General features: G+C 45.0%; 1 protein-coding gene across 1 annotated transcript in view; it reads left to right on the top strand.

Moving 5' to 3' along the window:
* Positions 1 to 24,062, top strand: part of LOC139415052 (transcription regulator protein BACH2-like) — a 103,528-nt gene that overhangs the window by 56,460 nt on the left and 23,006 nt on the right. The window contains exon 2 of the mRNA XM_071162813.1: positions 11,384 to 11,638. Coding sequence (XP_071018914.1) covers positions 11,396 to 11,638 — 243 coding nt within the window. The 5' untranslated portion in view covers positions 11,384 to 11,395. The remainder of the gene's footprint in view (positions 1 to 11,383; positions 11,639 to 24,062) is intronic.

The following is a 24,062-nucleotide window of genomic DNA, read 5'->3' as shown; positions in this document are numbered from 1 at the left end:
TTGCTAGGTAAAATTCCAGTATCTGGATGTAGGGGATTACCGTATTCTTCTTGAAGACAGCCGTTGCCTCATCTACCATCAAAATATATTTTTTGTTTTAAATTTCCAGCTCAGAAATAAGCAGTTAATAATAATAATAATAAAAATGTATTACATTTCTATAGCGCTTTTCATGACATTCTCAAAGCTCTTAGGTCTCTACTCTGTTTCTCTAGACTCTATAGTGTGATCACAGTGTGAATTTGATAGTTGACACAGAATATGATGTGTGTGATATGATATGAACATTATTTACATTTGTGTCCATGCGGACCAGATAGCCCAGGTCCACAGGTAACTCAGTGTTTCTGTCACGTCACAAGTATGTTACCATATAAGACAGTGTTATGACTCATCCTACTTTCTGACCTACAATGTGGGAAGTCATGATTCATGCAAGCTGCAGCTTAAGCAGAAAGAGGCCTAAAATACTGTGGTATGCCGTCACACACACACTCACACACACACATGGTGATACACACACAAACACATCATACACACACACACCCACACACTCACATATGCACAGATGTACTCAGTACTCAGCAACAGATAGCGAGACAATAAAGTTACCCGAGTGAGAAGGAGAGTTACAGAATGACTGGCCCAGTTGAGAAATCCATCTGAGGTAATACGAGCACGTTTGTCTATATTGTGTTTCCAGGCATGAGCTACATAAGGTGCATTTCTGTCAGGAAGTGGTTTTCTGTGTTGTTATTTGTTGGCAAGCCACATAGTTGTCTCAGCACTGTCGTAAAGTAGATTCTGCGATTAAAGCAATTTAAAGCTGAGTGATCGATTCAACCTCATTACATCTTGGTCTAAATGAGAGACTGCTTCAAAACATCTTGTTAGTTGTTACTGCTTGCGTTGACACACTCATTTCACTAAAGCCCTGTGCGATGGAATTAATGAGCTCTGATTTGATTCTCCATCATCATTAGAATGAATTTGATACTCTCAAGGAGAGTCATTTTTCTCTGTAGGTAACACCATTAATTATAATCCACATAATAATTAAAATTTCCTGTTGCTGCACGATTATTTTCCTGCTGTAGCAAACTGGCTCAAATTAAGATCCTACATCTGCATACAGTACAATGTATGCTTCATTTCAATCAGCAGTTAGTGATGACTGATGAGTGAGGTCTCTGTGATGTGGAGCATATGGAATAACTACTCTGCTAGATACATGTGTAAGGAGCACAACAGCCTGCATGACCAGCCTCATGTTTCACAGCAATATGTCAGCATTTCTTTAATCTGGCTAACCGTTGCCATTGATAATTTAAACAGACTATACTATTGTACTTTTCACTAATTGTTTTCTCTTAGATGGTGAATCCCTATGGTGTTCTTAGTATTGATTCACATGCTGAAGGTTATAGCCCTCTGCCTGCCTCTATAAGACATTAACTACCTTAGTTGTTAACAAGTTGAATTGTACAGATCTCTTAATGGTGTTACTAAACAAGTCCCCCAGTGCTACGGCAGTGTGCAAAATCAGATGAGATCTCCTCCTCTCTCTCCTCCTTCCCTCTCTCTTCTTTCTTCCCTCCTTCCCAACCACAAGAAACAGAGCGGATCCCATTCCTCTTTGGTCAGCAGGCAAGAGCTTGAGCGTTGGCTCTGCAATAGTGATGGGCATTCCAAGTATTTTCAGTGAGCTGGCTTATTTGGCTTCAAAATTACCTAAAGCTGCAATATGAAACTTTTTGGGCGAACCGACCAAATTCACATAGAAATGTAAGTTATAGATCTGTCATTCTCATTGAAAGCAGGTCTAAGAAATGGTAGATCTGTTCAATGTTGGCTATTTCTATGCTTCCCTCTCAAGTTTCATTTTTGCATCTTTTACTTTCGGTTTTGTACACCAGCTTCAAACAGCTGAAAATACAATATTTTGGATTATGGAAAATGTATTTCACACCTGTTTAGATGGTACAATGATTTTCTTCAGTATAGTTGCTTGTTTTGTCACATAAACTGAAATTAGACAAACGATTAAAATTTTAGCAACCAGGAAATGAAGGAGCAATTTTTGCATAATGCATCTTTAAAAATCATCCTAGAACCATGGAAAAATTGCAAATCTCCAATGTAAAGCCCAAAAGGTAGGCTACCATTGTCAGATCGTGAAATGCTCATTTACAGTTGAAGTCGGAAGGACCTTGTGAAGATGCTGGAGGAAACAGGTACAAAAGTATCTATATACACAGTAAAAAAAACGAGTCCTGAAAGACTGCGAAGCAAGGAAGAAGCCACTGCTCCAAAACCACCATAAAAAAGCCAGACTACGGTTTGCAACTGCACATGGGGGCAAAGATCATACTTTTTGGAGAAATGTCCTCTGGTCTGATGAAACAAAAATAGAACTGTTTAGCCATAATGTCCATCGTTATGATTGGAGGAAAAAGGGGGAGGCTTGCAAGCCGAAGAACACCATCCCAACCGTGAAGCACGGGGATGGCAGCATCATGTTGTGGGGGTGCTTTGCTGCAGGAGGGACTGGTGCACTTCACAAAATAGATGGCATCATGAGAAGGAAAATTATGTGGATATATTGAAGCAACATCTCAAGACATCAGTCAGGAAGATAAAGCTTAGAGAGTAACACTGTGTACCTGTCACGCCCTAACCTTAGAGAGCCTTTTTATGTCTCATTTTGGTTTGGTCAGGGTGTGATTTGGGGTGGGTATTCTATGTTCTTTAGTTCTATTATTTGTATTTCTATGTTTTGGCCGGGTAGGGTTCTCAATCAGGGACAGCTGTCTATCGTTGTCTCTGATTGAGAACCATACTTAGGTAGCCCTTTTTCCCACCTGTCTTTGTGGGAAGTTAACTTTGTTTGTGGCACATAGCCCTTTATCTTCACAGTTGTTTTGGTTTGTTTATTGTTTTTGTCGGCGTCATATAAATAAAGGAATATGTACGCCCACCACGCTGCACCTTGGTCCTCTTCTTTCAACGGCCGTGACAGTATCACACCTGCCCTAACCAGGTCTGAGTAACACTGTAGGCCACACCTGTCCTAACCAGGTCTGAGTTACACTGTGTACCACGCCTACCATAACCAGGTCTGAGTTACACTGTAGGCCACACCTGTCCTAACCAGGTCTGAGTTACACTGTGTACCACACCTACCATAACCAGGTCTGAGTTACACTGTAGGCCACACCTGTCCTAACCAGGTCTGAGTTACACTGTGTACCACGCCTACCATAACCAGGTCTGAATTACACTGTAGGCCACACCTGTCCTAACCAGGTCTGAGTAACACTGTAGGTCACACCTACCATAACCAGGTCTGAGTAACACTGTAGGTCACACCTACCATAACCAGGTCTGAGTTACACTGTAGGCCACACCTGTCCTAACCAGGTCTGAGTAACACTGTAGGTCACACCTACCATAACCAGGTCTGAGTAACACTGTAGGTCACACCTACCATAGCCAGGTCTGAGTAACACTGTAGGCCACACCTACCATAACCAGGTCTGAGTAACACTATAGGCCACACCTACCATAGCCAGGTCTGAATAACACTGTGTACCACACCTACCATAACCAGGTCTGAGTAACACTGTGTACCACACCTACCTTAAACAGGAAAACAGGATCTACTCGTTTCAGGCTCTCATCCATTGAAAAGCAACGTTACATTTTCATGTGTGAACATGGCACACTCCCGGCATCTAACTGAATCCCTTACATTAATATTTAAAGTGCTGGCAGCCTACTGGTCGAAATATAATAATTTGCTGTTTTTGCTCTTGCTTGGGATCGAGGCGTAGTGACATAATATTGATCTCTATCCGGGTGAAAAGGCTCTGGGTACATTTGTTGATTGAGTTGGGCTTTAATGAACACCGGCATAGCCTGACTTGTCTCTGTGTCTGTCTGACACCTCTGCAACCCTCTCTGTGGCCTGAGGAGACCCAGAGTTAAATACAGCTATGCATTGTCTTCTCATAGCCACCCCTTCTTTATCAGTGGCGGTCGATTCCATTTAAGATGAGTGAGGACGCTCATTTTTCTTATGAGCATTTCCTTATTTTTATTTCAGCATATTGGATGACTGCCCTTTATATTCCATTCTCCCAGTTCAATGGACCAGCGATATGTTTAGGCTACTACATGATACTTTAATTTTCCCTATACCCATCATGAGGTTTGCTACAACCTAGTCTATGAATTAATGTATACAACGTCGGTGCACACAGGTCGAGAGCAAAATTTGAGGTGACAGACACATACACATAGACAGTGACACATTCAATACAGCTTTGCACACTCTTGCCTGCATCTAACTGATCTAGGTGTAATCATCAGTCCAGCAGTTGCAAACATGAGTTTCTATTGGACAAATTCAGGTATGTTTATCCCTGTTTCGTTCTGTTTGCTTCCGTTTAAGAAACGTTTTTCAACGGAATCGGCAGAATGAATACACCCCTGATCACGCGTAAACACAGTTCACTTTCATAGCAGCCACATTGTATTCCTTATAAAATCTATGCGCTCCTCCTTTCACCTTTTCCCTTTGCTTGTGGACTTCAATGCACAACACATCAGCTGTCTGCGACCAGGTGAAAAAACCTTTCCAAGCCAAACCATATCATAACCGCTAACCGCTACACATAGCCTACATTGTTGTCATCATATTAGATAAAGTAACATCATAGTCAACATAGCTAACAGAACTAACGAGTTAATAAACCCACTCAAATCATGCAGTACAATGTACAGTCAGTAAGCAGTTTAGCAGTTTTACAGGCATGTTCCGGTGGCAATAGATTAGTCAAACTAAAAGCTTACCTTGACTTGGAAGAGTTTCAGTGTTGGATAGTCATACTGTAGTCAGCTAGCTAACATAGCATATTTTTGAGCCAGTTGTTTGAGTAGGCTAAAGTAGATAGCTGCATTTGCTAGCTAAGTAAGTGAAACTGGAAAAAAATGATGAGATATAGTTATCTCCCTCTCTCTTGCTTCTCCTTAATTTTTCAAGAACATTAATTTGTTCAAAACAGTTCAACTATTGTCTTTCTCTCTCTTTGAGTCAACTACTCACCACATTGTATGCACTGCAGTGCTAGCTAGCTATAGATTTCAGTACTAGATTCATTGGTCCTCTGATTGTGTAGAAAACATGTCAGTTCATGCTGCAAGAGCTCTGACAGGTTGGAGTACATCCTCCAGAAGTTGTCATAATTACTGTTTAAGTCTTTGGAAGGGGGTGAGAACCATGAACCTCCTAGGTTTTGTATTGAAGCCAATGTACCAAGAGTAGGACAGAAGCTAGCTGTCCTCCATCTACACCTTGGTGCTACCCTACAGAGTGCTGTTGAGGCTACTGTAGACCTTCACTGGAAAACAGTGTGTTTTAATCAATTATTTGGTTACATTAATATATTTAGTATAGTTTTATCTAAAAAGGATATTTTTTTTAAATGTTTCGCTATTAAAAAAAATGATATTCACTGAGGAGGATGGTCCTCCCATTCCTCCTCTGAGGAGCCCCCACTGTTCAATACATACACTACATGACCAAAAGACACCTGGTCGTCGAGCATCTTATTCCAAAATCATGGGCATTAATGTTGGTCCCACCTTTGCTGCTATAACAGCCTCCACTCTTCTGGGAAGGCTTTCCACTAGATGTTGGAATGTTGCTGCGGGGACTTGCTTCCGTTCAGCCACAAGAACATTAGTGAGGTCGGGCACTGATGTTGGGCGATTAGGCCTGGTTTGCAGTCGATGCTCCAATTAATCCGAAAGGTGTTCGATGGGGTTGAGGTCAGGGCTCTGTGCAGGGCAGTCAAGTTCTACCACAACGATCTCGACATGTTGTGATCTCTATTACTTAATGCATCATAGATTCAGTGTAAACTCTCTTGTGTAAATTATCCTACAATATAATTCCACGAGTAAAAAATTATATTAATATTGCCGACTATCAATGACACCTATGTTCTCACTTAAACTACTGTCTGTTATTTAATATCTAATCAAATGTATTTATAAAGCCCTTTTTACATCAGCAGATGTCATTAATGTGCTTATACAGAAACATTGCCTAAAAACCCAAATAGCAAGCAGATGAATACCAATATACCTTTGTATTATTGATTTCTATATTAGGGAAACACATCTGTACAGATGCTGTCACCAACTTAACAGCTCTCTGCCCCGCCCTCTCAGGTGTCTGTCATTCTGCGCCTCTCAGTGATTTGGTTTCATTAATCTACTACAATTAACTTACCTAAAGCCCCACACCAAAACCCTTAACAGGCTGAGGAAATAATGACCTTGATGGCCAAGAGAACACGGACTACATGGATTACTACGTCGTCCTTTTCATTCCAATACATGACTTGAAACAGTTGAACAATTACACACGGAGCCCTCCAGGTGGTTGAATAAGCAGACTTATCTAATGTCCTGTGGGAGGGAGAGATCTGCATGAAGAGAAGCATGCAGGAGCCTGAGACCATTGAGATGAGGATGGGAATAGTCATCTGGGTTGACTTTCATGTTGAAGTGAGTGGAGGGCTCTGCTCCCTCATTTTAGAGAAAGTACAAAGATGAATATAGGCATTTATAGGAACATACAGCAGGCAATGGGGCCCACACATGTTTGTCTTTCCGTCTGTTTGTCTGTCAGTCATAGGATGGGCGATGTTTATGGTATATTGGCAGGGGTTATCTATTTCCCCCAGGCAGACATTTTTTCAATTAGTAGTTTTATCACCTTTAAAGCCATGTTTGACATTGACTGCCTTAGCTGCCTGTTTGACATTACCTCCCCAAGCACATTTGTTATCGCTAGCTACTTAATTTGGTCATTTACAATTAAAGTCATGCTCATCCTCGGAGTAGTTACAGACATCTGGCATCAGGCCTCCTGTCCTACTGGTACACACTACACAGTAACGCAATGTTCTCTCCCATTACTCGTAGTCTTGCTAGTATTCAATACATACTGCTCAGGTGACTTGGTGTGCGTCCCAAATGGCGCCCTGGTCAAAAGTGGTCAAAAGTAGTGTACTATTAAGGGAATAGGGTGCCATTTGGGACACAATCCTAATAGTATTACAGCAGCAGACATGGCTTGTTTACTTCCAGCAAATGCCATCATAGAGAGATTCAGATTTTCTGATTAGAAACTATGTTAGAATAAAAGTCATACACATCCTCAGAGTAGTTACAGACATCTGGCATCAGAACAGTCTCTAATTTTCCATTGTGTTGTCTGTTAAGATACCTCACATCATCCTATACTCTGTGAAAATGGATGTAGAGAGAAAGGCGTGTATGTCTGAGGAGGAGTGCTTTGTCATGGCATCCAGGGTGTACATGTGGGAAGGGGGTTTGGTCCCTGGCAGATGATGCCCTGTTTCTGAGTTATGTGACCTTTTTGCTGTCATGAGTGTGGCGCGTTTGGCTTTGTTTTGTTCCGCACTGAGAGAGAGGGAGAGGGAGAGGGAGAGAGGGGGAGAGGGAGAGGGAGAGGGAGAGGGAGAGAGAGAGAGAGAGAGAGAGAGAGAGAGAGAAACCAGGTTCTGTTGATAAGGAGCCCCTTATTTCTCCCCTCTGCTCCCCCTTCTCTTCACGTCAATCCCCTCTCTGCACATGCCTCAGAGAGAGGAGAGGACACGTCACAGAGCCCAACATGATGCTCTTACTCCCCCTCTCATCCAGGGCCCCCTAAGCCGAAACGCATCATAATGCCATGCTGTAGGTGACTGAAACCATCCACTGTTTTGTCTGCGTGTGTGCATGAGTAACCCCACTGACCCCATTAACACCACTGAGCCTGTGAGAGGGGAGGTGACTGGGTTTTACTGGCTAGGCTATAACCTTTCAGCTGGTGGTCTACTATACATAGTGACTAAGCAGCAGTGAGTGAAGGAGTCAGTCAGTTGAATGGACTGAGGAAAGGCTTTTACAGTCAAGGTGCAGACGGTCCACATACAGACCACGAGTCCATTCATACAGTGCATGCAGGTGACAGCTAACTGCAATCATAAAGGCCTCTGCAGTGAATGTATTGCCAGTGGCTGGTGGATGGTGACAGTATGGGTCTTTGATGGTAGTAGTTCCTTTGTTTACTGTACAGTATAGACACATTGTATTAGCACATTGAACTCAAATAAGGCTGTGTGTGTGTGTGTGTGTGTGTGTGTGTGTGTGTGTGTGTGTGTGTGTGTGTGTGTGTGTGTGTGTGTGTGTGTGTGTATGTGTGTGTGTGTGTGTGTGTGTGTGTGTGTGTGTGTGTGTGTGTGTGTGTGTGTGTGTGTGTGTGTGTGTGTGTGTGTGTGTGTGTGTACGCTTTGTGTATGTACGCTTGTATGCATGTCTTTGTTTATATACTGTTTAATGTTACAACCATGATGTGTAAAGAGCTGAGAACTGACTCCTCTCCAGCCACATTAGTGTTAATCAGTGTTGGTGCTTCAGGAGAATAGAGCTGTGGCTAGGCCGAGAGTCAGCTCTGTTGATGGGTTTGTCGGAAATGTATCACCACACTACTGCGCTTTTGATCTGTACAGGAGTGTTAGTCACAAAGCAGGTTAGCTGCATCAGTTAGTGAAAAGAGCTGCGGTAGAAACAAAATGAACTTTGAAAAAAAAAAAAAAAAAGAGCTTTGCATCCCTCAGCAATTCTAATCAGAACGCGACCATAACCAGCTATTTTGCGGTGCGTGTGTGTGTATCGTCCCTGTATTTTCCCTTCCCCGCTGCAAAACAGACTTCTGAAATGGAAGCAAGGCGAACGCACATTCCAGGGTTAGAAATAGCATGTTTGGATTGTTATGAACCTTGCAACCACATCTGGAGACATTATTCTTGGAAGACAGGTCATTATCCTGCCAAGCCAACTGAGAAATGTATGGTGGAAATAAAAAAACTCAACAATAATTGTGACCGACCACTCAGACAACCACTGTAAATGTCTGGACAGTGGTTACAAACCGCCCCCCGCATGGCCTCACCAGCCCTATCATACCACAGCAAAACATATGAGGGCCTGCAATGATGGCTGGTATAGTAACAGCAGTGAGATCAAATTAGGTTTGTTTTTAAACCTGGAGAGGTAAGGGCCAGAACTCTCTCCCTCATGTAGTTGATGACTACATAGTTTGCACTGTAGTTATTGAGGTGCGTTTTCCGGCCAGTCCACTTCCATTTACAAGACAGGAGTTTCCATTTTCAACAGAGACATTTCCGTTTGCAGGGGGGGGGGGTGTCGTCGTCCACTGAGGTGAGGCGGTGTGTTAGAGCTATTTTACTGATGTTTTATTCAGCTTTCTGAGTGAGAGCCAGGACTGCTCCAAATGTGGCACAGTGTCTGACAGTCAAGGAAAGCATGGCCTGGCCGGTCACTCCTTTTAATGTGACTGATCACTACATGTACACAAAGTTATCTGTGTTCTACGTGTAGAACCAGGAATGAAGTAGGGGTTGACAAGTAAGCAAACCCAGGCATAAAAGAGAGTGAGTTATAGAGTGCCTCCGTATGATTTATCTGCAGAAGGATAACTGAAACATAGTTGAATTCCTATCTATCGCCAGTGGTTGAGCAGAGGGGAAAATTGGCCTGACACTGACTTCGTGGAAATGTGCTGCCGGTTCCCAGAACAGAGCTTCTTATGTGTGTTTTGAAGGAACTATGGAGTCATGCAGCTCTGATTTACTAAGAACAGCAAGCCCTGCGGATGTGAAAACTCATTATGTGATGGAAACAAGTCCGGCAGGCTCTATCTGTGTTTATTACTTGGTTTCTATAGCAATATGATCATTAACAATATTCTTCAGTGGTTTCACCTTTAAAGGGATACTTCAGGATTTTGGCAATGAAGCCCCTTATCTACTTCCCCAAAGTCAGATCAACTCGTGGAAACTTTTTATGTCTCTGCCTGCAGTTCGAAAGAAGTTGCTAACTAGCATTAGCGTGATTTCTGACTTTATTGTAACACACATGCTAGTAGATAACATAGAATTTCTGTCATTGCGCTAACACTAGTTAGCATTAGCTCGCAAAACTACCTCTAACTTCCATCCTACAGGATGCAGACACATAGAAATGGTATCCATGAGTTCATCTGACTCAGGGGAAGTAGATAAAGGGCTTCATTGCCAAAATCCCGAAGTATACCTTTAAGAGTCACTTACTCAATAAAGGCAGAACATTGGTACAAACATGTGTTGTTGTCGTAGTGTTGTAAAGCAGTGTTTCCCACCCCTGGTCCTCCAGTGCCCCCAACAGTACAAGGGTTTATTGTAGCCCTTGACAAACACACATCATGCAACTCATTGAGGGCTTGATGATTAGTTAACACGTTGAATCAGGTGTGCTTGTCTAGAGTTACAATAAAAATGTGTTTTGTTGGGGGTACTGGAGGACCAGGGTTGGGAAACACTGTTGTGAAGGATCCTTTTTTGCAGAGAGAACCAGTCATTTTAATTCTCCCTGCACTGTGTGTATGTGGAGCACTGATAAGATGAAATGCTTTTAAATATACATTATGCTTTTCTTCCTTTAGTACAGCCTAAATGACTGTGGGTGGAAGCGCTTGACTGCAAGGACCAAAGCCAAATATCAGGTTTCTGAGGGATTAAAGCAACATACACAACTGACACTGTTTTCCTTTACACAGTTTGTACCAGTGCTGGCGAGGAGGCTCGAGACGAGTTTGTATGACTGGTGTTCATTCTTATCCTGTTTGAGAGTCTTATTATTCTGTGCTGAGTGACACTCATATAGTCCCTCCCGACCTTCTTAGATTAGGAGCCTGAGGACTTTCTTCTCTGTCTGTCTCTGTGAAAGGATGACACCTTTTAGACAGGGAGTGTGTGTTCTGTTGTGCTACTGTATCAGTGTCCGTGTGCATAGGGTATGAAAACTGTTTTTTGTTTGCGTTATGATGTGTGTGGGGGGGGGGGGGGGCTGTGTGGGCTGTGTACAGGAACATGAGTCTATGTGGAGGTGTGTGTATGTGGGAGGATGTGTGTTATTGCTTGTGTGTTTGCATGCAAGGGTGTGTATGAGTGGGAATGTGTTAGGTACTTGCGGTTTGTGAGTGTGTATATTTCCTGGTTATAAGGGGTGTTTGAGAGAGTAAAGCTGAGCTGAGCTGAGGCGGTCTGATCTGGTCATGGTGTATGTATTCAATCATGGGGCTGACTGTGTTTGGGGCTGGTGAAGTAGGCTGGGCCGTGGGAGATGAGGAGAGGCCCGCTGATGTCAGCCCTGCGGTATGCACTAGCTCACCAACAGGGCCCGCCACATTAATCTGAAAGCTGACCCCCACCCCCCTTCCACCCCGTTGTGCTTCTATTTCCAGGGCGTGAGCGGAATGTCCGTGGATGAGAAGCCTGAAGCCCCCATGTACGTGTATGAGTCGACGGTTCATTGTACCAATATCCTCCTGTGCCTGAACGACCAGCGGAAGCAGGATATCCTGTGCGATGTGACTGTCCTGGTGGAAGGAAAGGAGTTCCGTGGCCACCGAGCCGTGCTGGCCGCCTGCTCAGAGTACTTCTTGCAGGCTCTGGTGGTACAGGTCGAGAATGACTTGGTCCTCAGCCTACCCGAGGAGGTATGTATCTGCTGTGTAACAACGGTGCTTAACCCCTATAACACCTACTGTATAACACATAGTATTAAGAACAACATCTTAGTTTCCACACCTGGTCAAACACACAGTCAGACATTCACTCCAATCTGGTTCCTTTGACTGTTTCATCGTCAGCCTGTTTTTATCACTATTCACCTCATAACTTCTCAGTCCAATATCAACTCTCTCTTTGCCATGAATGGTGTTTAGATGAATGGTGTCAGGGAGGATATGAGACATCCTAACAGTGTTTTAATTTCATCTGTGAGGTCTTATAACTGACGAGGAGAGAGAGAGATGTGCTACTGTAGCGACGGTGCTAGTGAGACCATGTAGAACCATGATTACCAATTATCACCTCTCCCTCCACTCTCAGCTCTCATCAGCTCCTCAGCTCTCTGTAGCAGGTAGCACTTAACTCTGTGACTGACGCAATCTCCCTCACACAGCCAACACTTTTCTTCCCCTTCCCAGCACTCCTGTCATTCCAGCCTCACCCTTTCAGAACCCCCCAACCCTCACCACCCATAGATGTGTCATAGTGATAACAATTCTCCACTGACATATTGATGTCACACACTCACACATCACATACACACACTTGTCCCGCAAAACTGGGGCACAAACCACATGTGAAGGAGCTGTGTGGTCCAGAGCTGTGTGGGGTTGGAGCTAGCATGCATTAATAATGTAATGCCTGTCCAAAGACTTCAATAGCTAGAAAAGAAGTCACTATCACTCCATCTCTGTGGAAATCTCCCCTGAAAGATCCATTTGTTCCTGTCTTATGTAAAATTAGCATTGTGTGTTGAGTGAGTTACTATGGGATTTAACTAATTAAATTACTTCACCAATCATTGTGGATAGAGCCTACGAGCTAGTTGTTTACGTGCATGATGGAAAGACAAGTGTAGCTTATGGTGCAAGATGTGACTGAAATTTTGCTGGTGGGGAGAGAGCGAGAGAGGGTTGAGGAGGAGGCTTGAAGTGCTGTGCATCTTGTTATGACATGCATTATCTGAATTAGGTCCACAGAATTATACCTAGGAGGAGTGGCTTCTATGGAGGAACTTTGAATGTCCTTTCAGCTAGCTATCTATGAAAAGCTTATGTGCAGAACGGCAACAGAATTAGAAACACGTCATACCTTTTTGTAGTTAAGAAATCCAATGTGAAACGTGATAACTAAGCCTATCCTTAACTAGCATAGAATTTTTTTTATCCATTCTTCTCTAGCTAATTACAAATCTCTCCCTAGCTTCTGAATCATGATTGTAATATCAGTATACTAGCCTATGGTAAAATCAGTACACTAGCCTATGGGAATGTCAGTACAGTAGCCTATGGTAATGTCAGGACCGTAGCCTATGGGAATGTCCGTACAGTAGCCTATGGGTATGTCAGGACAGTAGCCTATGGTAATATCAGGACGGTAGCCTATGGGAATATCAGGATGGTAGCCTATGGGAATGTCAGTAATGTCAGTACAGTAGCCTATGGTTATGTCAGGACAGTAGCCTATGGGAATGTCAGTACAGTTGCCTATGGGAATGTCAAGATGGTAGCCTATGGTAATGTCAGGACAGTAGCCTATGGTAATGTCAGGACAGTAGCCTATGGTAATGTCAGGACAGTAGCCTATCGGAATGTCAGGACGGTAGCCTATGGTAATGTCAGAACGGTAGCCTATGGTAATGTCAAGATGGTAGCCTATGGTAATGTCAGTACAGTAGCCTATGGTAGTGTCAGTACAGTAGCCTATGGTAATGTCAGGACAGTAGCCTATGGTAATGTCAGGACAGTAGCCTATGGTAATGTCAGGACAGTAGCCTATGGTAATGTCAGTACAGTAGCATATGCTTCAGAGGGAAAGGTAGCCTAAACCCGCACAAACACTGGCTGGCAAAGATTTTCAGCTTGCAGGCAGACACTGGAATACATTTCTGAGTGACAGAGTAAGGGCTTTGCGTAGGCGTTTTGTCACGTTTTTTTTGTGGAACTAGAAAAAGAATGCAAAATACTATGAATTACTTTTATTCCCGGTTCCATGAAAAATGTTGTTAGGCTCTGTTGCCTGAACCGGGCCCAACCCCTGGTCAAAGTAGTGCACTATATAGGTACTATTTCTCTGTCCTGTCTAAACATAATGGAGGGAAGGTAATTTCATTGATATCATCTCTCAAGATTTAATGTCCTCTGTCACCGGTGTCTTTATTGTATAGTAAGGTGACTCACAGGTGCTGACACATTTTTGTCAGATTTTTATATATTTGTACTATTTTATACATTGTAGATTGTGAAGACATCAAAACTATGAAATAACACAAATGGAATCATGTAGTATCAACAAAAAGTGTGAAACAAATCAAAATATATTTTATATTTGAGATTCTTCAAAGTAGCCACCCTTTGCCTTAATAACAGCTTTGCACACTCTTGGCATTCTTTCAACCAGCTTAATGAGGAATGCTTTTCCAATCGTCTTGAAGGAGTTCCCACATATGCTGAGCACTTGTTGGCTGCTTTTCCTTCACTCTGTGGTCCAACTCATCCCAAACCATCTCAATTGGGTTGAGGTCGGGTGATTGTGGAGGCCAGGACATCTGATGCAGCACTCCATCACTCTCCTTCTTGGTTAAATAACCCTTACACAGCCTGGAGGTGTGTTGGGTCATTGTCCTGTTGAAAAACAAATGATAGTCCCACTAAGCGCAAACCAGATGGGATAGCCTATCGCTGCAGAATGCTTTGGTAGCCATTCTGGTTAAGTGTGCCTTGAATTCTAAATAAATCACAGACAGTGTCACCAGCAAAGCACCCCCACACCATCACACCTCCTCATCCGTGCTTCATGGTGAGAACCACACATGCAGAGATCATCCTTTCACCTACTCTGTGTCTCACAAAGACACAGTGGTTGGAACCAAAAATCTCAGATTTCCACCTTTCTGATGTCCATTGCACATGTTTCTTGGCCCAAGCAAGTCTCTTCTTCTCATTGGTGTCTTTTAGTAGTTGTTTCTTTGCAGCAATTTGACCATGAAGGCCTGATTCACGCAGTCTCCTCCGAACAGTTGATGTTGAGATGTGTCTGTTACTTGAAGTCTGTGAAGCATTTATTTGGGCTGAAATTTGAGGCTGGTAACTCTAATGAACTTATCCTCTGCAGCAGAGGTAACTCCGGGTCTTCCTTTCCTGTGGCGGTCCTCATGAGAGCCAGTTTCATCATAGCGCTTGATGGTTTTTGCAACTGCACTTGAAGAAACTTTAAAAGTTCTTGAAATGTTCCGGATTGACTGACCTTCATTTCTTAAAGTAATGATGGACTGTGGTTTCTCTTTGCTTATTTGAGCTGTACTTGCCATAATATCGACTTGGTATAAACCAAATAGGGCTATCTTCTGTATTCCACCCCTACCTTGTCACATCACAACTGATTGGCTCAAATGCATTACATCAAATGCATTAACAAGCAAGGAATATCCACAAATTAACTTTTAACAAGGCAAGCCTGTTAATTGAAATGCATTCCAGCTGACTAGGTTTAGTTTAGGTTTAGGATAAGGGTTTGGGTTGGAGCTATGGTTAGGGTTATTAAATAGTTAATTGAAATGTTACTGATAGTCTGTAGAAAGTCTGTAGACCATCTACAGATGGACTATCCAAATAAAGTGTTACCCAATTAAGTACCTTACTGTGATTGTTTTAAAATAAAATGGTAAAAAAAAATAAAAAATAGCTTCTTTGTAAAGAGCAATTTCTCCAGTAAGAATTTTGCTAGGACTGTCTAGGACTGGTCTGGGTGGGGAGTGGAAATCTGAAAACAAGCTGTTATTGGCAGAGTGGTTTGAAACTATGAAAATCATATTTTTGACTGCCATGGGCCTTAAACCAAGAAGAGGGAGGAAACAAACACTTAATCCCAGATCCAGACCATAGGAGGGAGGAGGAAGGGAGAGAGGAGGAAGGAGGCCCCTTGCTTGACCGGTAGCCATATTTGACCTCTGGTTTACTCAGGATGCGTCGGGAATGGCAACCTATCCACTATATAGTCCACTGCTTTTGACCAGGGCTCTAGGGAATAGGGTGCCATTAAGGATGCACAGAGAGAGAGTGGCTGCCTCATGAGTGGATGCTGGTAAAACAGGGAAATGTAATGCGCCTTGAGAGGTTTAGTATTGGTGAGTGACACCCCCCCCCCCCCCCCCCCCAGAAGCCAGGCTAACTAATCTGAAGGACTCAGGGCAAGGTGGAAGCAGAACAGCAACAGCAGGGCTTGACACAAACAGAGAGCCCAACCAGGAGACTATCACACATTTACAGCTCATTAGACAGATGGTGGGAGGCAGGCGCATATCTTCAACTGTCTTCCCCCCACCGAAGTTGGGGGCAGGGTGCGAGAAGAAGGGAGAAGAGAGGAGAGAGAGAAAGAAGATAGAAGAGCAAGTGAGCTAGCGATACCACCTAGTGTGACTGCTGTCGCTAATGCACAAGGGTCTTCTCTCCGTCAACACAAGGGCACAGTGCTCAGCGCTAATCTGACAGTAAGGATACAGGCTCTTTGTCTGCCGTTTGAGCAGGCTACTCTGAGAACCAGCGCATGTACATGTATCTCTCTCTGAGTCAACCAGCCAGCCAGCCAGGGAGACCCAGTGAGAGCCTACAGAATGTTGTCTGTGTGTTTATAGTAGCTGGATTTAACCCTCGAGACCCAAACAATTATTCACTGGCTGCCCTGTATTTTCAATGTCTCATCTCAGGTGCAGGGTGTATCAACAAGTGGATGGCAGTAATGTTCTGCCAGTTTGTACAGAAACACAGCAGGATACCATACAGCATCCTCAAGAATAAAGACAGGGACAGTGTGTAAAGTCAGAGCTGAGCATCCTCGTAGTAAAGTGGCAGGGTCATGTCCTCCCCAGTGTCTCGTCATGTACTCCACACCGTCAGGGGAGGTTTACTCCACACCGTCAGGGGAGGTTTACTCCACACCGCCAGGGGAGGTTTACTCCACACCGTCAGGGGAGGTTTACTCCACACCGCCAGGGGAGGTTTACTCCACACCGCCAGGGGAGGTTTACTCCACTCCGTCAGGGGAGGTTTACTCCACACCGTTAGGGGAGGTTTACTCCACACCGTCAGGGGAGGTTTACTCCACACCGCCAGGGGAGGTGTACTCCACACCGCCAGGGGAGGTTTACTCCACACCGCCAGGGGAGGTTTACTCCACTCCGTCAGGGGAGGTTTACTCCCCACCGTCAGGGGAGGTTTACTCCACACCGTCAGGGGAGGTTTACTCCCCACCGTCAGGGGAGGTTTACTCCACACCGTCAGGGGAGGTTTACTCAAAACCGTCAGGGGAGGTTTACTCCACACCGTCAGGGGAGGTTTACTCCACACCGTCAGGGGAGGTTTACTCCACACCGTCAGGGGAGGTTTACTCCACACCGTCAGTGGAGGTTTACTCCACACCGTCAGGGGAGGTTTACGCCACACCGTCAGGGGAGGTTTACTCCACACCGCCAGGGGAGGTTTACTCCACACCGTTAGGGGAGGTTTACTCCACACCGTTAGGGGAGGTTTACTCCACACCGTTAGGGGAGGTTTACTCCACACCGTCAGGGGAGGTTTACTCCACACCGTCAAGGGAGGTTTACTCCACACCGTCAGGGGAGGTTTACTCCACACCGTCAGGGGAGGTTTACTCCACAACTTCAGGGGAGGTTTACTCCACACCGTCAAGGGAGGTTTACTCCACACCGTCAGGGGAGGTTTACTCCACACCGTCAAGGGAGGTTTACTCCACACCGTCAGGGGAGGTTTACTCCACACCGTCAAGGGAGGTTTACTCCACACCGTCAGGGGAGGTTTACTCCACACCGTCAGGGGAGGTTTACTCCACAACTTCAGGGGAGGTTTACTCCACACGGTCAAGGGAGGTTTACTCCACACCGTCAGGGGAGGTTTACTCCACACCGTCAAGGGAGGTTTACTCCACACCGTCAGGGGAGGTTTACTCCACACCGTCAAGGGAGGTTTACTCCACACCGTCAGGGGAGGTTTACTCCACACCGTCAAGGGAGGTTTACTCCACACCGTCAGGGGAGGTTTACTCCACACCGTCAAGGGAGGTTTACTCCACACCGTCAGGGGAGTTTTACTCCACACCGTCAGGGGAGGTTTACTCCACACCGTTAGGGGAGGTTTACTCCACACCGTTAGGGGAGGTTTACTCCACACCGTTAGGGGAGGTTTACTCCACACCGTTAGGGGAGGTTTACTCCACACCGTCAGGGGAGGTTTACTCCACACCGTTAGGGGAGGTTTACTCCACACCGTCAGTGGAGGTTTACTCCACACCGTCAGGGGAGGTTTACTCCACACCGTCAGGGGAGGTTTACTCCACACTGTCAGGGGAGCTTTACTCCACACTGTCAGGGGAGGTGTACTCCACACCGTCAGGGGAGGTTTACTCCACACCGTTAGGGGAGGTTTACTCCACACCGTTAGGGGAGGTTTACTCCACACTGTCAGGGGAGGTTTACTCCACACCGTCAAGGGAGGTTTACTCCACACCGTCAGGGGAGGTTTACTCCACACCGTCAGGGGAGGTTTACTCCACTCTGTCAGGGGAGGTTTACTCCACACCGTCAAGGGAGGTTTACTCCACACCGTCAGGGGAGGTTTACTCCACACCGTCAGGGGAGGTTTACTCCACACCGTCAGTGGAGGTTTACTCCACACCGTCAGGGGAGGTTTACTCCACTCCGTCAGGGGAGGTTTACTCCACACCGTCAAGGGAGATTTACTCCACACCGTCAAGGGAGGTTTACTCCACACCGTCAGGGGAGGTTTACTCCACACCGTCAGTGAGGGTTTACTCCACACCGTCAGGGGAGGTTTACTCCACACCGTCAGGGGAGGTTTACTCCACACTGTCAGAGAAGCTTTACTCCACACTGTCAGGGGAGGTGTACTCCACACCGTCAGGGGAGATTTACTCCACACCGTTAGGGGAGGTTTACTCCACACCGTTAGGGGAGGTTTACTCCACACCGTCAGGGGAGGTTTACTCCACACCGTCAGGGGAGGTTTACTCCACACCGTCAGGGGAGGTTTACTCCACACCGTCAAGGGAGATTTACTCCACACCGTCAAGGGAGGTTTACTCCACACCGTCAGGGGAGGTTTACTCCACACCGTCAGTGAGGGTTTACTCCACACCGTCAGGGGAGGTTTACTCCACACCGTCAGGGGAGGTTTACTCCACACCGTCAGGGGAGGTTTACTCCACACCGTCAAGGGAGGTTTACTCCACACCGTCAGGGGAGGTTTACTCCCCACCGTCAGGGGAGGTTTACTCCACACCGTCAGGGGAGGTTTACTCCACACCGTCAGGGGAGGTTTACTCCACACCGTCAGGGGAGGTTTACTCCACACCGTCAGGGGAGGTTTTCCCCACCGTCAGGGGAGGTTTACGCCACACCGTTAGGGGAAGTTTACTCCACACCGTTAGGGGAGGTTTACTCCACACCGTCAGGGGAGGTTACTCCACACCGTTAGGGGAGGTTTACTCCACACCGTTAGGGGAGGTTTACTCCACACCATCAGTGGAGGTTTACTCCACACCGTCAGGGGAGGTTTACTCCACACCGTCAGGGGAGGTTTACTCCACACCGTCAGGGGAGGTTTACTCCACACCGTCAGGGGAGGTTTACTCCACACCGTTAGGGGAGGTTTACTCCACACCGTCAGGGGAGGTTTACTCCACACCGTTAGGGGAGGTTTACTCCACACCGTCAGGGGAGCTTTACTCCACACCGTCAAGGGAGGTTTACTCCACACCGTCAGGGTGGTCAGGGTGGTTTACTCGCAGAAAACGTCTCATGTGTCCCAGTGTTTACTGGTGTCTTACTGTGGAAAAAACATTTTGTTCCTTTGCCGTTCATACACACTAGCTGTCAAATTTACTGTAAGTTACTTCTATTTCACTCGTTTATTTATTGTCATAATTGCGTTGAATGGCTTTAAGTTGAACGCTTGGCTGTACTGCAGCGAGTCATTGTCCCGGTGCTTCCTTCTTTTCTCCCCTACGAGGATAAATGACGATGGCAGCCAACCCTCCATACAGTACCTCCATCCATTAGCGCTGTGCTGTGACTCATCAGCATCGAGGCTCCTCGTCATGTGCCTTTCAATACAGAGGCTAATGTCAGGTTACTCAGCAGATCTGCTATTAAAATGTCTAGCTTGTAGTCTCTCCAGAGGAGATGGACTATCTCTCTTCTGGCTTGGCAGCGTGCCGTCCGGGGAAGCACTCCATTGTCATGCTATGCAATGTCCTCATTAGGATACATGACATTCAGGAATTCGCTTTGCATGAATTAGTCGTCTCTACTACAGAGTGGAGTGGACAGAGGGAGGCCTCAGAGAGAGAGCTCAGTGAGGGAGAGAGAGACTGGAGGAAGACAGAGGGGGATGTCAGAGAGAGAGAGAGAGTAGCAATAGAGGGAGAAAGAAGGGGGGTAATAGTATTCCACACTGTCTGTTTATGGAAGGATATTGGGCAGACTTCCTTAAAACAGGATTCTGTGATGCACTCTTGCTATAATTTCCTGCTCTGTAATGGTACCGCCTCATCACCAGTCCATAGAAACATAGCAGGCCTGACACACCCGGTCCACAAGCCCATATTAGCATAAAATGCCCCAGTTCTATTACCTTGATTAAATTGTCCCTTTGTGTTAACTCCTACAATAAGTGTTGCTAATGTTCTGAAATGCTTCATACAGTATGTCAACAACTATCCAGTAATGACCAGGAAATGTGCTTTATATCCACCACCTTCGCCTTTTGTTCTCCCTTTCAAGTGTGGCTTTTTAGGTTGCAAGTGCAACCATCTTTCCCTCTTGCCCTTTTTTTCCTCACACCTTCTCTCTCTCTCTATCTCTGTCTTTCTCTGTCTTTCTCTCTCTCTCGCTCTCTCTCTTTCTCTCTCTCTATCTCTGTCTTTCTCTCTCTTTCTCTCTCTCTCTCTCTCTCTCTCTCTCTCTCTCTCTCTCTCGCTCTCTCTCTTTCTCTCTCGCTCTCTCTGTCTTTCTCCGGATCCCTCACGTTTGCCTTCATTATGCGACTGTGCTGGTTGTAACAGTGGTGTAATCACATATGGTCGAGGGCATTGGTGGAAAACCTACCCAATCGTCATACTTGAGTAAAAGTAGAGATACTTTCATAGAAAATGACTCAATTAAAAGGGAAAGTCACCCAGTAAAATACTACTTTTGTAAAAGTTTTAAATATACTTAAGTATCAAAAGTAAAAATCTATTCAAATTCCTTATGTTAAGAAAACCAGATGGCACCATTTTTTTAAATGTTTTTTTTTACGGATAGCCAGAGGCACACTCCAACACTCAGACATAATTTACTAACTAAGCATTTGTGTTTAGTGAGTCCACCAGATCAGAGGCACTAGGGATGGCCAGGGATGTTCTCTTGATACGTGTGTGAATTGGACAATTTTCCTGTTCTGCTAAGCATTAAAAATGTAACGAGTACTTTTGGGTGTCAGGAAAAATGTATGGAGTAAAAAGTACATTATTTTCTTCAGGAATGTAGTGAAGTAATAGTAAAAGTTGTCAAAATATAAATAGTAAATTACAGATTTACAAGCTGGAAATAGATCCAGGGAACGCTCAGCACTTTTCCCCCAGCAGCCAAGCAGCAGCTCTGGGTTTATCAGCAGCCCTGGATGGTGCTGGCCCAGCTGACCAGCCTCATTTAAGCCCAGACCACTTTCATCTTTACCTGGTTGTATATGGGTAAAAGAAAGGGAGGGGTGGATAGTGGATAAACGAGACCAGTGGGTGGCACTTAGTAGTAACCTGGCCCTGCCTCACTTCTGGTTTGGGGCTCTGTGTGTGTGTGTGTGTGTGTGTGTGTGTGTGTGTGTGTGTGTGTGTGTGTGTGTGTGTGTGTGTGTGTGTGTGTGTGTGTGTGTGTGTGTGTGTGTGTGTGTGTGTGTGTGTGAGCATACGTGTGTGTGTGAGTGAGTGTGTGCATACGTGTGAGTGAGTATGTGTGTGTGCATACGTGAGTGAGTGAGTGAGTGAGTGAGTGAGTGAGTGAGTGAGTGAATGAGTGAGTGAATGAGTGAGTGAGTGAGTGAGTGAGTGAGTGAGTGAGTGAGTGAGTGAGTGTGCGCACACTGATGTGGCCGAGTGGTTCTGCAGCGTTATAGTAGAGGTGCTGTGTTCATCAGTAGCGGAGAGTCCAGTCTAGGGAGTAGCCTAACATTAATATATTTGTTGTGTTATCAGGCAAACATAGAATTACAAAAATACTATCCTTATAGGATTGTGCATGTAAACCACATTTAGAATAATCCCTCCAACAAAATCGACACAACACACATCCCAGTGATTTCACTCCTGCTATGAATAATTCATATTACCTAACATTTTCCCCTCTAGGCCTATATTTGCTTTTCCTCGTAAACACTGTCCGGTTGTTTTTCCAAACGGAAAAATCCACAAAGCAAATTTTTGTGGTTTGTGAGTTAGATTTCTGAGGAGGGAAAATCCTGTTTTACTAGCAGGGTGCCTGGCACCGAGCATGGGAGTGCAGAGCTGCCGACAGCCTCTACTGCTACGGTTCACAGAGAGAGAGAGAGAGAGTACCATTACATCTAGAACAGTGGTCACCAATCTTTTCTGAGTCAAGATCACTTTCTAAGTCAAAATGCAAGCTGAGATCTACTGCTTTAGAAAAAGAATATTCAGGCCCTAAAAAACATAAGCCTATGCAACATTAACCTATTAAAACAGATCTGTAGCAATGAGGTTTGTAGTAGTCTATATACCCAATGCATTATCACGGCATATTGGCTATTATATTTATAATTATATTTAAAAATGAAGGTATATAATCACACTTGTAATAGATAATTTGTTGTATTAGTTTTGAGACACAGCTGAGTGAGCATAATAATTAGCTTTTTATTTTATTTTACTGGACTGATGGCCTGCATCTGATGGCCTGCATCAGTCTGGGGGGGGGGGGGGGTAGCAGCAGCGGTGAGGTTGCCTCTCATCCCTCCGCTCTTCCTCCCTACGTTGAGAAAAGGGAACACAGTCCTCCAGCGGATGGCGAAACTCAAGTCACAATGCATTATTTCTGCCTCATGCACCAATTCAGGTTGTTAATCCAATGTCCAGAGAAAGTGAAATATTCCTCGATATAAAAAAGAGACAAGCTGCTAATAATAACAACGCCAGCTTCTCCAAACACTTTGCTATAGTCATTCATTACAGCTGCAGTGCTGGTTGTAGCATTTTATGGCTTCTAAAAGTGTTGAACAACGTGTTGACGGCGCTGAATAACAACTTCAACATGAACTTACTCATAAAAACAGCAGCGCTTTGCTCTATTTGTTGAGTCTCTCTCTAGTCAAAAATGTTGAAATCTTACAGCATCAATTTTGCTGTGTGCTTAAGGCTTATTTTGATGGCTTCAGGGCACAGTGCAGACACAGTGATCTGAGCTGTCTGATTGGCCAGCCGTAGGCCTGTAGGTGCACCTGAATTGCTCTCTGGGCCTGCTTGGTCAGCAGAGTAATAACTTCAGACATGAAATGGTTCAAAATTGGAACACTTTGCTTTCCCTGCACTAGGGCTGCTGAATCAAGTGCACCTACCGCCACCATCACGAAACAAATAAAAAAATAGGAACGCTTCATCGTTGTTTTTTTTACCTAAATGTTTGGTGATCGACTAGGAATGCCTCGCGATTGATGGGTTGATGACTACTGATCTAATGACCTAATGACCTAGAGTAATTAATCGTGTGTTGTTACTCCCACAAATGGGTAGCGAAACAACCAGTAAACACTGGGCTCTTTCTCCCTGCTCATTAAAAACACACTTTGAGAGCCCGTTAAGTCTTGTACCGGGGACTTTACATCGCTCAGGCAAAGAAAAGGTGCCGGTGGCACACACACAACAATTGCTATCCACCATTCAAAGTGGATAGCCTCATAATTGCATTGTGAGCACACCTTGCTTTGTGTGTGGTTTGTGATGGTATTCATTGAGCAGCACTTTTTCTCTCTCTCTCTCTCTCTCTCTCTCTCTCTCTCTCTCTCTCTCTCACTTTCTCTCTCTCTCTCTCTCCTTCTCTCTCTCTCTCACTTTCTCTCTCTCTCTCTCTCCTTCTCTCTCTCTCTCTCTCTCTCTCTCTCTCTCTCTCTCTCTCTCTCTCTCTCTCTCTCTCTCTCTCTCTCTTCAGTAACAACAATAGTAGAAGGCAGGTTTCCATAATTATCCTCCATTAAGTCTAAATTGAAGGATTCCCTCTCTCTTATCCTAGGTTACGCCACATGGCTGCAATAATGATAAGCCGCAGTCTTT

Source organism: Oncorhynchus clarkii, chromosome 8 (assembly GCF_045791955.1).
Source record: "Oncorhynchus clarkii lewisi isolate Uvic-CL-2024 chromosome 8, UVic_Ocla_1.0, whole genome shotgun sequence".
Taxonomy (NCBI): Eukaryota; Metazoa; Chordata; class Actinopteri; order Salmoniformes; family Salmonidae; genus Oncorhynchus; species Oncorhynchus clarkii.
This window is presented reverse-complemented; position numbering and strand designations above follow the sequence as displayed.